This window comes from Lemur catta, chromosome 11 (genome assembly GCF_020740605.2).
Source record: "Lemur catta isolate mLemCat1 chromosome 11, mLemCat1.pri, whole genome shotgun sequence".
NCBI classification, from domain to species: domain Eukaryota; kingdom Metazoa; phylum Chordata; class Mammalia; order Primates; family Lemuridae; genus Lemur; species Lemur catta.
The window spans coordinates 53,556,106-53,571,891 of NC_059138.1; the positions used below are offsets into that span (position 1 = coordinate 53,556,106).

Below are 15,786 nucleotides of genomic sequence, written 5' to 3' on the forward strand. Positions count from 1 at the left end.
ATTTTTGGGTGCATTTATATTTTTTTGGTACCAGAACAGGTCTGTGATTACCCCATTGTGATTAAATGAACTATCAGCATTGTTTAAAGATGAAAATATTTTTTAAGATGTAATTTCGAGTGCAACTGTAGAATATTGGTCAGGGAAACATTTCTGTATTTTTGGTTTTCAACTGTTAGCATCCAATGTGTTAGTATACTGTTTCTATCATATTTTATATTGGCAGAATATGTTTAGAAAAGCTCTGGGACTTTTAATCATGAATGTATATTTATATCATTGTTTGGTCATGATAAAAATCCCTATGCCATATTGTTTACAATACTGGCATTTAAAATTTATAGGAACTTCAAAAAAAGTTAAAATAGTAAAATTTGTTTTTAGACAAAACCAAATGCAATATGCATTCATACTTTATATGTAGTACATACCAAGTCAGTCAGTCCCCAACTCATTTTGAAGTTTCATCAATCAGTTGACTGAGACTTGGAGTCTGTTTCCCTAAATACACACTGGTATGCATTTTTTGTTAGTTTTCCATACTACCCTCTGAACACTGATGTAATCCAGAATGTAGTCCAGCAACTGTCACTGTCACACTGTAGTACTTACCATTCATAATATTTTGGAAGGGAAATCTGTTTTGATTTCTGTCATAAACAAGTAGGGATATATCTGTGTCTGGTAGAGTGGGGATTAAGATTAGGAACATTTCCCGCATTCTCCTATTACAGGTCATGGAAACACAGTGTCTCTAGGCATAGGGGCCAGGGGCTCCAATGGTAGTGGGGATTCTTGGAGGGTGGAGCAGCAGTAGTGGAAGTAGCAAGGCTGGGTGAGGCGTGGAACCAGAAGGTTGTATGATAAAAGATGTGTAGGCTTTTGTGGCTGGAGTCTGTGGAGGAAAGTGGGGAGGACAGGAAACATGGAGGGCAGTGGGATATAACACTGTTGTGCATGCACAGATTGTAGTTCACTAGTCAGAGGTGTCCAGGTAAATGAAATCGAAAAAAACAACTTATTTTTTATTCTTCATTTATGAATTTTTTCTGTAGAAGCTTCCACCTGTTCTCAATTTGCAAGAATTAGAGGAATACAGAGACAAATTGAAACAACAGCAAGCTGCAGTAAGTAAAAAAAAAAAAACAAGCCCACATTTCTTTCAGACAAAACTGTAAATGAAACAACAGAGAGTGTAATGTTTGCAGATTTATGGTTTTAACTAATATATTAGCATATAAACAAATCATGTTATTTAACATGACTTTGACTCAAATGATACATTTACATTAAAATTTGATGTCCATGATTTTCCTTATGTTACTTTGATAGATTTGCTTCTAGAACTTGGAATTTTCTCTCTGGAATCTTAAATGTGATCAAAGAACTTTGAACATTTTTTAGATTAGTAAGTACCTTTAGGCTCCTTGTCGTACATGTATGACTTTCCTACCATAGTTTTGTAATGGAGTATTCTTATATCAGAATAAAGGTCCCCACTTCTATTAAGTTGAAATATTTCCAAAGAGGATACAGGACTAAGATTCAGAAAGTCTGAGTTGTAGTCACTATTTAATTATGACATTGGGCAAGTTATTTAACCTTACTAAGTCTCTTTTGTTCTGTTTGCAAAGTGATAGATTAGGTGCGTTTTTCTCTAATGCTATAAAATTCTGTGATTCTATAGTTTTCTCATGTTAGTCCAAACTCACTTTATGAAATTCAGAGTTAACTGTAGAAGATGAATATAGCATGTGATCTTGTTAGCCTTTTTCAACTAAAAAAAAAAAAACAATAGTACTAAATTTATCTATTTGAATTTCAAATATGATTTTTAATTATATATCTGGCAAAAAAAGAAAGATATTCATTTCATTCCTTCTCTTTTCTGTTACACCCAGAAGTCTCAGTGGGTGCTGGGGTAGCACTGGTAGCGTAGGGCAGGCTTGGGCAGGGGAAGGAAGGGACTTGAGTTCTAGAGGTTTGGGTAGTAAAAATGTATTGTCCCTTTGGAGATTTAGATTTCAGCAGTTGGTGGCATTTTTTGCCTTCTCTTGGCTTCAGTGTGCTTAAATAAATACTCTTCCATATATGTACTTCATGTAATAGTATTCTTTTGGGAATGAGCCCCACCACAAGGACTGTGTAGCATAGTGGCCTTTGGAATTTGATAAACCTAGGCTTGAATCCTGGCCTTGCAACTTACTAACTGTTGGACTCTGGGTGAATTACTATACTTTTAAGATTGCTCGTCTGGAAAATGAGAAAATATGGCACTCATCTTGATGGATTGTCATGAGACCTAATTGAGATAATGTAGGAAAAGCACTTAGTACACTGCCTCACACAGCGCAGACTAACAATGACTACATTGTCTATTTTTTAACCCAATTTAATAAAATTAGGTGGGTTTCTGTCTATGTGCATTTATGTAGATTCATATATGTCAAAATATATGGTACAGAGTGAGAACTTACTAATTTTATTTTCTTGTGGCTCCTATTTGACTTTTTCTCATAGGGGTTGTATTATCTTAATTAATCTATCACTAGACCTATGGAATCTTTGGAATTCTTAAAATGATATTTAGGATTAGCATTGATATTTCTTCATTAATTGAAGTCTCACAGCTATTTAAAGTTTTATTTCCTTAACCTTAATGGAATTCCTCTTTTCAGACAAAAACAATGAGTCTATCTAGAAATTAATTCACATAATTTGAAAGATGTTTGAAACAGTTTAAGAACACGTGAAAGGATTAATGCAGTAGTTTAATGTATGTGCAGTGTTTTATTCTAGGGATAAGGGGAAAGGAAGCCAATTTTGTTTCTTGAGCACTCACTAAATACCTTCTGTGTGTCACACTTCGTGCTAGTTGTAGAATCTCTGTAGTGTAATTGACAGGGGCCCCAAGACTGTGGATTAAGGATCTCATGTTCAAAATCATTGTAATTCTAACTTGGATACATTAGCATCATTCATGGAATTGACCAAAAAAACTCCTTGAATATCGTCATAGCATTCCAAAAATCATGTGTTTTCAACTTTTTCAGAAGTAGCAGACCAAACTACTTGTCTTCTTATGTGGTATGAAGAATTTACAGGGTACAAGCAAGTTCTCTCTTTCCCAGATATTGATTGTCTCCATAAATTCACTTGGTTAAAATTTTGCCTTAACAAATTCATCTTTTTAAATCAAATCCTATACACTTAAAGATGGTTACACTTTTGTGCATGTAAGTTAAATCAGATAATGATACTTATATTATTAACAGTAATGATCATTTATTCAGTTTGTATTAAGGACCAGGTGCTGTGCTATGTTCTTTATTATACTACCTCTTTTACTAATTTCATAGCCTGGGGAAATGCATATGGCCATAGCATGCCAACATCTGTTCTAGAAGTTATTTGAAAGACCTATGGAATATTCTTGCAAAAATTTAAGATATAAAAATGTAATAGGAAGCATGAGGCTTTTTCTTTTACTTCCTTTGTTTGATTGCATGTTCTTATAGGTCTCTAAAAAAGTAGCAGATTTAATCCTTGAAAAGCAGCCTGCTTATGTAAAGGTAGGATGATATTTGTTATTTTTTATAGTAAAATTTAAAAAATGGTTGAGCGACTTAACTTGAAGCTGTTGAAGTACTGCAATTCTGTTTACAGTTCTATAGCAACATATTGACCCTATTTGGTGTGTGGGTGTATGTGTACATATGTTTTCCTCTTTCATTTGGAAATTTACCAAACTGAAGAAGTGAAAAGTTTTTATATGTGATTCTAAAGTAATCTTTTGGTTTTTTCAAGCTTTAAAAGAGCAAGTGAAATTGCTTCCATGAACTTTGTAACAAGCACATAGATCAGCAATAATGACCATTAAATGGCAATGTAACAATCTGTGTGTCATCGTATAAAATATGATACATTTGGAACTGTCTAGCTGAATCTGTGTTTTCATCAGAAAATCAGAGCCTTCAGAATCCTTTGAAATGTCTACCAGTATTCAAATGAAGGCATTCATTGTCAAAGCATCTTAGTAAACAGAAATCATATTTGTCATATCCTTAATTACCTCGAGATGTTCTTTTAGGTAGAAACATTTAAACAGATATATTATTTGTATTTGTTTATTCCTGTCTAAAAGAAGTTGGCTCTAGATTTCCATACAAGCAATACTGACTAAATATTTTGTCATCTGTCATTGTAAAAATCCATTGAAAGTAGTCATTTTAAATAATTTTGTGAAAAATATACTACCAATTTTTAAGTTCAGGTATTTTTGCTGCTACTTCATTTTCCAAGCAGGCTTTTCTTTGAAACCCACTAGAGTTTTTGTTAGAGTATCATACGAATGAGAAGGAAAAATAAAATGCCTCAATAATAACCTTATCTAATCTTTCCATAGGAACTTGAAAGAGTTACCTCATTACAGACAGGTCTTCAATTAGCTGCTGTTATCTGCACAAATGGGAGAAGGTATTGCTCTTGATGATATTTTGTTCTTTAAGCTGGGAAATATTTTAAGAATGACTATAAAATCTATCATTGATAATTGATTTTTTTATCATGGCTGTGGTTTCTAGAAAATCATTCATTAAGTGAACATAACTCTGCACTAAGAGGGTTTGTGGAAAATATGTATAAATCTACTTATGAGTTAAAAAAAATTACTAGTTTTGTATTGTTTAGGTGAATGCCTTTCAAACTATTTGTGGTGAAGGAGCAGTTTTTTCTTTTCTTCTTAAATTTCCAGTCTGTCACAGGCAATTATTTTTGTAAAATGCAGTAAAAAGAAGTTACTAGGAAAGTGAAATTAAAAAACCCAGACATACAATACGGTCTTAATTTTTTAAATTATTAGAGTCACAATGAATAAAATTATTCTGTCTGTGTTTGCATTGTTTTTAAATGCTTAATCTCGATTTCTGTACTTTTCTTGTTATGGACCACTAGTAGTTTGTGGATTGGCACTAGTCTGCTTGCCATATTTTGAGTAATGCTGGTCTAGACTGAGCCACTGAATAAATTTGTCAAATAGTAGTAGTCACCATCCCCAGTTTTAATAGTAATCCTGGTCACTACCTCATTAGTTGCCTAATTTTTCCGTGTGGGTACTAGGAAATTTTAACTATTTATTGTTCATTTTTGCAGACACTTGAATATTGCAAAAGAAGGTTTTACTCAAGCTAGTTTAGGCCTTCTTGCAAATCAGAGGAAACGTCAGTTGCTGATTGGACTTCTGAAATCTCTGAGAACTATAAAAACATTGGTATATACAGGTTACTTTTTAAACATTAAAACTTAATTTTGTGGTTGAAACAGATTTTACCTTTGATTTTTGTTTTTTCAGCAAAGAACAGATGTACGGTTAAGTGAAATGCTAGAGGTAAGTTAATAGGCTTGCAAATTTGGTGATCTGATAATATTGTTTCTTAATAGAAACATTATGGTGGACAAAACTGAGATGTGCCTTTTTGTCAAATTGGTATAAAGAGCATTTTTAGTCATGTAAAGGTACTTGCTCTAGACCCTTTTTCTATTGACATAATATATACTTCATTTAGAAAAACCAATTTATTTTGGGAAACATTTACTTTGTATTAATACTGGAATTGTTAACCTTAGTCTTTTTTTTTGGGGGGGGGGGTTTAGGAGCTTTTAATGCTTAAATTGAAAAAAATCACAAGCTGCGTTTTCATAAAGTTATTGGTCCATTGCTGGCAGGGCAAGAATTTGCGCCTCGCCCTGGCCACAGGTGGAAACCCAGACTCCCCCACAGCAAGGTCTTCAGAGTGGAGGGGCTTCCCTCGTAGTGCAGTGCAGTGACACCCCAACCCAGAGGCAAGCATGCAAGGAGAAGAATATATAATGAGCGCCCATATGCCAGGCCTACTCAAGGCACTTTCCAGTGTTATCTCAGTTGATCCTCACACCAACCCCAAGAGTAGGCATCCTCATTTTACAGATGAGGAATCCTGCGGCTTAGAGAGGCTAATCAATTTGTCCATCATAAAGTTCACAAGTCTGTCAAAGCTGGGATGAAAATCCAGGTCTTCTGACTTTCCCACTCCGCCACACTGAATTCTCCCTCTGGTCCAGCCTCAGCTCCCATAAGAAGTTCACTTTTAATATCATGTCCCGTGCTTTGTCCTGGCCCTATGTGGAAAGGCATCAGCAGCAGGAAGCTGTTCTATAAGGATGGGTGGGGATCCTGGCAAGTTATTTCCTCTGAAACAGCAAATATGACCTTAGAAGTCACTGACTAGGTCACTCTCCACTGAATAGCGTTTTCCAAGGAAACAGTGAGGTAGAGCAGTCCGCAAGTGCAACAGAGCCCACCTTCCGCCGATTCTCTGTGGAGTCAGATACCACAAAAGGGGCAACGCTCAAAGGAAGATGAAGAAAGCAGGAGTCAGGAGGGCGAACAGGAGTAGTGTCAAAACTGCCACAGCAGGTTGGAAGATAGTCAACAGATGAAAGAACATGTTTCCCAGCAATTGGGGAGCCCAGGACCTTTTGGCTCTCATCCAGGACGTCTTGTCATCTGCTTGCCCAAGAATGACTGGGAAGCTTTGAATATGTCCTATGCCAGGCCCCAGGGGTATTCATTTCGATAGCAGGGGCAGCAGCCCCAACTCATTCAGTCTTTCCTTGGCCACTGCCTCCCAGCTCTTGTTGGCCTGTGGGTTGCGGGGAGAGGGATGCAGCAGCCCCTCCACCTGGACCTCTGGCATCAGGCCTGACAGAGCCCGCCGTGCCCGCTGCTCCGCCAGTCGCCCCATTCCCACCACCGGCTGCACCCCTAGCAGCTGCACCTGCCGGCAGAGGGCTGCGTCACAGGTCCCAAGAAGCTGTTCTTGCTGCTTGGCAGGTAGCTCAGTAGGGGTGAGGTTGCGCCCACTGGGAGTCAGGAAGAGCAGAGGGCATAGATTGTGGACAGAACAGTGACGGAAGAAGACCTTGGGCTGTCCACAAAGGTTCTGGAAAAAGCCCCAAAATCGGGCACCGCTCACCTCTGACTGTGGGCACTCCAGGCCCAGCACTGGTCGTTTAGGGTGCTCCTGGGGAGGGGTCAGCACAGGCCCCCCAATGCCCAACCAGTCCCGGACCATGCTCACTTCCCCAAAGGGCACCCCAGTCTGGGCCATGCCAAAAGGTCCCGGGTTCATCCCCAGGAAGAGCACTTACTTGGGGCCCTGGCAGTAGTGAGTCACATAGTTGCGATGTGGCTCCCACGCATACTCCACAGGATTGTAGATGATGCCCACTGGCTCTGAAAACTGCAACTGGCTCAGCTCAGCATTGAGCCAAAGCTCCTCCTCCAGGAAGCCCTCAGCCAAGCTTCGAGGGCAGGGCTGGGGCTCCATCAAGGCACCTGTAGGCTCCTGGAGGGACCCCAGTGGGAAAGCCTGGGGCACAGTCATGCCACTGTCACCTTTAATGTCATCCTGGTCCAGCTCCCCCTCTTGTTTCAACCTTAGTCTTTTGATTGTATTGCAGCCAAATAGCAATAAAATTATCTTTTGCATCTAACAGACAGTAGTGATTTAAGAAAGATATGATATTTTAGTTATATTTGGTATCATATATTAATTTGTTTTCTGAGTGAGCCATCTGTTTTCTCTTTGATGCTTTCTTAGCATCCTCTGTCTACTTCTGTCATAAAGTTCACCAAAGCATAATATAATATGTGTGTTTCCTCATAATACTTGAGCTCCTTAGGTAGGTGCTTTGTCCTTACCTCAGCATCCTAGGTGGTTTGAATTGCATATGTTGAATTTAGGTATGAGCAGAGGGAAAATTTGTTGTGGTTTTCTGTATAATTGTTGTATTACTTCTAAACTATTACTACTAAACTAAGGTTTGAGAAATCCATGTGAAAAATTCATTTGGCATTAAATTACTGTTAGGTGATAATATTCTGAGGTTATGAATTAATATTTTACTTTTCCACACTTATTTCTTTAGAACCATTTACTAATTTCTTAGCGGGGGGACTGTTGAATGTTGATTACAAATAGAATGCATACTGTTTTGGAGCATTTTATGTAAACATTACTGAAAAAAGATATGTTAACAGTTCACACCTTCCCTGTGAAGCAGCTTATAATTTTATATAGGCTTTGTCCATAAGTTATGATTTTATATAGGCTTTGTCCATAAGTTATGGTCTCAGAGGGTGGTTACTGTGTATTTAAGTGAGCAGAATATTTTAAGTACTTTTTCTGTTCATTTATTTAGGCCTAGAACTAGTTGCCTCTTTATATTTTGTTATTTATCTATCATTGATGTTCTAATCTTTGTTTTAGAGGAATTAAAATTTTCTGATCCTGCAACTTTTGGTTAAAGTGTGAACAGAGATGTGTTCTTATCAGAGGCTTTAAGAAAAAAAAAGTTTCCAGTCTAATGACTTCTGTTGTTATCCTAAGGAGGAAGACTATCCAGGAGCTATTCAGTTGTGCCTGGAATGTCAGAAAGCCGCCAGCACTTTTAAACATTACAGTTGTATAAGGTAAGGTAATATAAACATTTTAAAGCTAATTGTATTGTCAGGTTTTTTTGTATGAGTTGTGTAATATTCTATGTTAATAAGCATCAAAAATTAATATAAAGTGCTATTTTCTAGGTTAACATTCATGTTCATAAATGAGCAGTACAATAAAATTATAAGTAATTGTTCTTAAGGTGTGAAAGATCAGATACTTTTTAATCCAGCCTCTTCTTGTCACCTCATTGAAATTCTTTTTTCTTGTTCTTTCCAATCTGGTTGATTTCATTTTTATAGAGTAGTAGACAAGAATAAATTCATCTGTTCATGTCTCCATAGCATCTCTTGGGAATTCTTCCTCCTTAACTTTGCCCAGCTTATAAATATTGAGGGTATTATTGCAACTTGTTTTTAAAATCCAGATGGTTCATGTGTTTGGCTCATCATGATAAGAAGTCTTTTGGAAAATTTAAGTATGATTTCAGTTTGTATCCTAATCATCTTTGTAATATTTAAGTGATTATTTAATGTGTTAATCTTTTGTTTAATTGTTATAAAATGTATAATGCAAAAATGGCTGCTGCATCTTTTGCTCTTAGTTCTAACTTTATTAATAGATTTTTGGTTTGCTTAAAAGAGTTGGTATTACTTGTAACAGTCCTTTGGGAGGCTCTAATCCCTATGTGTAATTTCCGTCATTCCTCTAAAGCCATTACAAATAAATATACAAGCTAAATGAAATAGTGTGCTTGCCAGGCAAACTCAGTTTTAAATTAAATCTATACCTGTCTCATAATGCAGCCCCTTTGTCTCTCCTATAAAAATTCTGATATTCAGTGAGCATGACTCACTGATGTTGTAGATGTTGGTTGCTAGTATCCGAAAAATTGATGTATTATGGTAGAGCAAAACATTAATACAAGTTTGAATTACTTTTTTTCTTTTGATATGCTCTCATTTTGTAGGTTTTTACGGAGTGTAGGATAAAGGCTAGGTATTTTTCTCCCAGAGATGCTATTTAAATATTTATGGTATGTTTTTCTTTAAGATCATGCAGACTGAAGTAACACCTTTTTTATTTGATTAGGATATGAATAGTTGGGTAGTACCAGTGATAAACTTGACGGTGTCATTTATACAATATTAGATTAAGTGAATAGAGAATTAGCTTTAGTATGTTGAATGTATTTGGAAATTTCTAACAAGGCATTCTGGGTCTTGAAAGAACATACCCATTTGAATTAAAGCATCCACTTAGTTCATTTTGTAGTGATAAATCTGTTATAGTGGTAATAGCTTGTTTATTGGGTGAAAATAATTCAGGCAGGTATGTATTTATTGAGTGTTTACTATAGCCAGGTGCTTTGCTTTGGAATTGGTAGTATAGTGGTGAACCATACACAATGTAATCATTATAACCCCTGGTTTTATAAAGAAATCTGTCAAGAAAGACTTCTGTTAAAGTAGGTACAGGTGGACTTGGGCTTTAGCGAGAAGGAAGCTGCATACACAGTGGAAGCATTGGGATCTAACTCTCCTTAGAGGGTCAGGACCGAGGAGAACCTGAAGGAGGACCCAGGAGGACTTGGATAGGCCATGATGGGCTTGTGGGTAGGAGATTCTGGGCACCACGAATGACATCTTTGTTTCAGCAATGCCAAGGAAATGAGGACTGAAAATATCTATCTATTGGATTTATAGTAACAAAGAAGTCATAGTTGACCTTGTTGGGGATAGATTTGATGGGATTTGGTTGAAGTATAATTATAAGGTGAGGAAATTATGTGACAAGAACAGATGTGGAATTATGAACGAGAAAACTGAGTATTTGAAAATCAATGGGAAAACGGGAGAAGTTGAAAGCAAAATAAAAAACATAATAATACACTAAGGCTTTGTGGGGATTATAGCAGAGATTGACTTTGAAAAGGTCACCATCTATTGTAACAGAAAAGAATGAGTGTGAAATTTCATGGCAGGAAATTGAGGGAGCAGGTGATATGTTAGGAATTTTATATATAATTAAAAATTCTATTTTAACTATGCTAAAGTAAATATCTTACATGACATGAGTAAACTATAAAAAATGTCTTTGAAAGAAATTCTAATCAGGACTTTTTAAAGTTGGTATGAAGTAGCTTCTAAGCACTTTTTGGTTAATGTTTGGTTTGGTTATGTTACAGTGATAGAGGAGGTGTGGCTACAGTTAACAGACATGGTAAAAAGCCTGAAATCAAAAAGATCTTCAGTTGGAAAGATTTAAATTAATAATTGTTCTATTTTAGATAATAACAATGTATAAGAAACATGCTGTGTTTACCTATGTGAGTCATGCATATAATAAGAAAAAGTGGTCTTACTCTCTACAAACAGGTAAAAGTACATCACAAATACAATTCAAATATTCCAAGGAGTACATTGTAATGGGCTTTTACCTTAGGCTTCCCAGGAAAACTTAGAGTTGTGTTTTTTTAACTTGGTGTTTTAGTGACAATGTCAGGGTGACTTAGCAGAGCTATCAGTTGGGGCTGTTTGGTGGTGATGACAGGCCCTCTGCCAGCACTTCCTCTCGCCCACATGCTAGCACAGTGTCCTTTGCTAGCCACCTTCCCCCTGACCCCATTCCCCCTTTCCCTTCGCTTGTTATTTTATTCTTTTGTTCCCAGTTGGGAAAGTGTAATAAGTTTGTTCACTTCTTTGTAGATAATGTGATGTGGGATACAGGGATAGGGTTAGTTGATATGTGGGACAAGTTGAGTCTACAATAATCAAAGACATTTTATTCTAACATCCTTTTATTTTTTTTGTCTTTATTAATTAGATGTACCTCTTTTATTCTGTGTATTTATTTTTCTTTATTTTGCTCTTATTCCTCTGGTCTTCCAAATGCTATGTTGTACCAGGTCTTAAGCTCTCTAGTTGGGCCTGTTTCGACATGATTCATCCATACTTTAAAAATTCATTTTATTGACCCAAACTTGTGGAACTTAGCCAAAAGCAAGATTTAATCTTTGCTTGGACCTGAGTGAATCAGTGAAAAATCATTTGACACTCTGGTACTCATAGGAGTGGTAATTAATTTTGAACTGAATTAACATACTCTCATTTTTTTAATATTTAAATTTGTTTTCATTTTTGTTGATGACTAGAGAATTATAAATATATTTCCTTTAGAAATTTTTTTTAAGAGAACCACCCATGATTTAGAGCATTTCTGGATTCTTGTGTGGTTTTTCTTTTTTTATTTCAAACAAATTTATATGCACAATGCTGGTCTGCTTAATTTTTCCTTGGTCGATCATGTGTTCCTTTTTTCTAGTCATATCTCTCCTCTATTGGAAAAAGGTTTGTGGTGGAGGTCAGAGACTCTGCTGCCTAAGGAAAGGTACTTGGGAGTAGATTATATGAAACAACTTAGGGCTGACTCTTATGATTCTAAAAGTAGGAAAAACAGAATTCACATATTTTGCTTCTGCACAAAGAGGCATTGACTATATATCTAGTAAGTCTCAGATTGTATGACTAGATAGTTTAATACATGAAGTGCCAAGTATAATCGCCCCGTTATATCTGTGGCTTCTGCATCCATGGATTCAACCAACTGCAGATCAAAAATATTTGGGGGAAAAGTAACAACACAGCAGTAAAAACTAATACAAATAAAGAAAACACTACAATATAACAACTATTTACATGCATCTACTTTGTATTAGGTGTTATAAGTAATTTAGAGGTGATTTAAAGTATAAAGGAGGACATCATTTGTTATATGCAAATACTGTGCCATTTTATATAAGGGACTTGAGTATCCATGGATTTTGGTATTCATAGGGGATCCTGGAACAATCCTCCACAGATACTGAGGACTGACTATAATTTTGTAATTCACCCAGTTGGTTGAAAAATGAAAGAAAACCAGTACCTCCTCTGTACCTTGTATCTTCCTTGAGATGCGCTGTGTTTCGGCATTTTTAATAAAAGATACTGTAATGCCAATTTTTTTCACTTTTATAACTGACAGAGAATATTTTTACATTATTTGACATTTCCCGAATTGATTGACAGAGTTATATAGTTGGGATTTATTGAGAATAAGAATCAGAGTGTGTTTACGTTAAAGTGCATCTGTGAATGAAGCATTTAATTTCTTTTTCACTTGAAATTTACCTAAATCAGTTTTAAGAAAAGTTATTATTAAAAGTCAAAACTGCTTTATTATTTTTATTTCATTTGAAAGGAACTACTTGAGGGAACCTGAGAATATTCTATATCATGCACTGAAAAGTTTGCATACTATCAGTACTAGTTGGTTGAGTACTGTACTTTAACATAGATGTATTTAATTTCTCATAATTTTTAAAGTATCCTTTGATTTTTTTTTTCTCAGAATATGATCTTGGCAGTTTATTGAAAATTGTAGATTGTAGAACTTCTGTACATCATACAGGAAATGAACATAGTTTTTATCTACAAATACAGCAGTACTAGGGACTTTTCTTCCCTTGTTGTTCGTAATGCATTTCTAGCAAGATGTGTCTGCTTTCTGTTTCTCTAGGCTCAGGTCAGGGACCATCAGGAACCCTGCGTGGAGTAATGTTTGAACATCGAGTGTTTCTGCTGGGTCACCAGGCATGTTAGCTGGATCCATTGCCTAGATTCTGAGTCCTTCTTGCTCAGTTAGCTTGGACTGAGTTATTGATACCGTGCTCCCCTGACACCATCTGCATTCTTTTATTTTAACCTGTTTTCCTCTGCCTGCCTCCCCATGTTGAACTGTTTTAAAATAACATCTACACGTGGCAAAATGCATAATAAACAGAAGCGTTTTAAACAAAAGGTAAAAGTTTTTCTCTTTGCTCCATTCACCATTCCCTTTCTGAGTAATCCACTTTTACAGCTTATTAATTTTTTCTTGGTAGATGTCATTGTAATTTGAAATACTACACTAAAATATTTTTTTCCTGAATTATCACTGTAGATAATTGTCTATTGCCCCATCAGTTTCTTCCCCATAACAAAATATCAATAGGAGATGGGGATTTGGTCTGCTTCCTTTATTTCTCTTCCCCTCTCCACCTTCTAGGTTTTGTTAGTAAAACTATCGTTTTACTTGATCAGGTTTATAACATTTATATTCTTTTTGCAACTATAATTAAGTCTTGTGTGCTTTTTCAGTGGTTTACTTCTAAAAAATTAACCTAATAGAAATCATGTACATATTATGATATATAAATATTACTATCTGCAGAACTAAGTAGAGTGATTGAACTTATAAAATAGGAAAAGTAGTCCTTTGTCTCTAAATGCAAATCAAGGTCCATTAGTATTTGTTTAATTTTGTTGAACATTTTTCACTTTTTTTAAGGTCCTGTTCAGCTGCTATTATTTCTTGTATGATATTCTTCTTTTGTGTATTCCTTTGTCTTGTCTTGTTATAGTTACCTCTGATAGAAATGACTTTAAGATTTTGGAATTGTTTTAACTTAATCTATACACATGATTGAAAGAAAAATTATTTTTTTCTTAGAACAATGAAAATCATTGTTCTAGTTGTCTTCTAGCCTCTTGTAAGACAGAAGTCAGATGCTAATTCTCCTTATTTCATCATAAATGGTATCTTTTCTTTTCTTTAGAAATTTTTAGGATTTTCTTTTCTTCCTTGGTGTTCTAAAATTTCACCAGTCATTTGGAAAAGTCATCTTTGTCAAACTCTTCACTCTAGATGATAGGATAAGAGTGAAGTATTATTTATTTAATGCTTGCTGCATGAGATGCTGTGTTACTCATTATACCAAGAGCTTTGGAAATTTATTTGTCCTCTAGGAGTTGTAATAACAGGCTGTTAATGTGTGGACTGTGGACTAGTATGCTAGTAAAGAGCAGAGTATGCAAACAAAAGACCATCGTAGATGTTCATATTGCCAATGGCTCATCTCTTGTACCCCTGCAGGAATGAGAAATATTGACATTTATAGGAGTGGGTGTAGAAGCTAGGCATTGTCAGCTATGGCAGCACTGACTGTAAATAATTCTAAATTAGATTTTAATAATGTTTTCTCACTAAAGATCTATTTTATAGCTTTTAAAAATTGAATCATGATGATGGTGATAGTGACAGTGGTTATGATAATATTTGAAATTTTTTGGCCTTTGATATGTGTCAAACATTGTACTAATCATTGTCATTATCTTATTCTGTATTTATAAAATATTCCTCAGAGGTGGTAGTATCGTCTCTACTTTTTAGATAAGGAAATCGGTGTTTTCTAGAGTAAGTACCACACTCAGGATTTAAATTTAGGTCTGTTGGAATACAGAGTTTGTGTTGTTAATCACTACTACAATATAATGTCTAGTAATGTAATAGCTACTGTATATAGTGGGAGCTCATGGCTAGTAGGCCAATTTTTATAATTCTGTTTCAGTAACTGAGTTGTGTACTTACTAGAGTAAATTGTATTTTTTTCCTAAACCTGTTTTGCCAGTTATGTTTGTTACTGTGTTTGTATGTTGTTTAAGTAAATAAACTAATGAAATGAGACAATTTTTTTTTTAAATCATAAGTTTTTACTTGTAAAACATTACTCTTAATTATTATCAACTTGTCTAAAATGAAATTGAAATGCCAACATTTCATTTGAGTAGCCTAAGAATGAATTATGAAATGGAACTAGTTTTTGAAGGTAAGTTGAATGAGTTGGAAAGACAAAACATGGTGTGAGACAGTTCATAGAAATGGGGGAATATAAGGTAACTCAGTGTGATTTGGCATTTGGATTTCTTTACATTTGTCTTTAAGTTCCTGCTTCACCTAAGAGAAAATGAAACTTAAAATTGCAGACAATTTATTTGTGATTTGGCACATATGAGACTAAGAAGTTAAAACTCCAATCAAATGAAAAGAGAAGGCTCTAAATCAAAAGATGTGTGAATGAAGTACATTTATATAATTTTAGTTAAAATCTTCAATACGACGTAAACATACGCATGTGTGTGTGTGTGTAAATTTTCCTGTTGACCAACTAAAAGATATTTTAGCACAGGTTTGGCAAACTTTGTCTTTAAAGGGCCAGATAATAAATATTTTAGACTTTGCAGGCCATAAATTCTCTGTTGCAACTATTCAATTCTGCCCTTATAATCCAAAAACAGCCATAGATGATATGTAAAGAAATGGATGTAGCTGTGTTCCAAGAAAACTTAATTTAGAAACATAGGCTGCCGGCTAGATTTAGCCTGTGGTCTCTGATCTCTGTTCTAGAATTATAGTTCATAAAGTTTGGAGATGTTTTGAGCAT

General features: G+C 35.3%; 2 protein-coding genes across 4 annotated transcripts in view; one reads left to right on the forward strand and one right to left on the reverse strand.

Moving 5' to 3' along the window:
• VPS50 (VPS50 subunit of EARP/GARPII complex) overlaps positions 1-15,786 on the forward strand; it is a 112,267-nt gene that overhangs the window by 17,880 nt on the left and 78,601 nt on the right. For 2 of the 3 annotated variants that reach the window (XM_045565183.1, XM_045565185.1), the window contains exons 4-9: positions 1,056-1,127; positions 3,519-3,572; positions 4,406-4,476; positions 5,152-5,269; positions 5,351-5,386; positions 8,430-8,512. In XM_045565183.1, the coding sequence (XP_045421139.1) occupies positions 1,056-1,127; positions 3,519-3,572; positions 4,406-4,476; positions 5,152-5,269; positions 5,351-5,386; positions 8,430-8,512 (434 nt within the window). Of the gene's footprint in view, positions 1-1,055; positions 1,128-2,915; positions 3,106-3,518; positions 3,573-4,405; positions 4,477-5,151; positions 5,270-5,350; positions 5,387-8,429; positions 8,513-15,786 lie in introns of those variants that run through there. The other variant, XM_045565184.1, reaches the window with a different exon arrangement.
• Positions 6,541-7,431, reverse strand: LOC123647601 (single-strand selective monofunctional uracil DNA glycosylase-like). Its single transcript, XM_045565186.1, has one exon. It carries the CDS (start codon positions 7,167-7,169, stop codon positions 6,606-6,608), a length of 564 nt encoding a protein of 187 aa, XP_045421142.1. The 5' UTR covers positions 7,170-7,431; the 3' UTR covers positions 6,541-6,605.

Bases quoted from the DNA above. Each gene is read 5' to 3' on its own strand.
- LOC123647601 (XM_045565186.1), bottom strand. From the start codon at position 7,169: ATGAACCCGGGACCTTTTGGCATGGCCCAGACTGGGGTGCCCTTTGGG.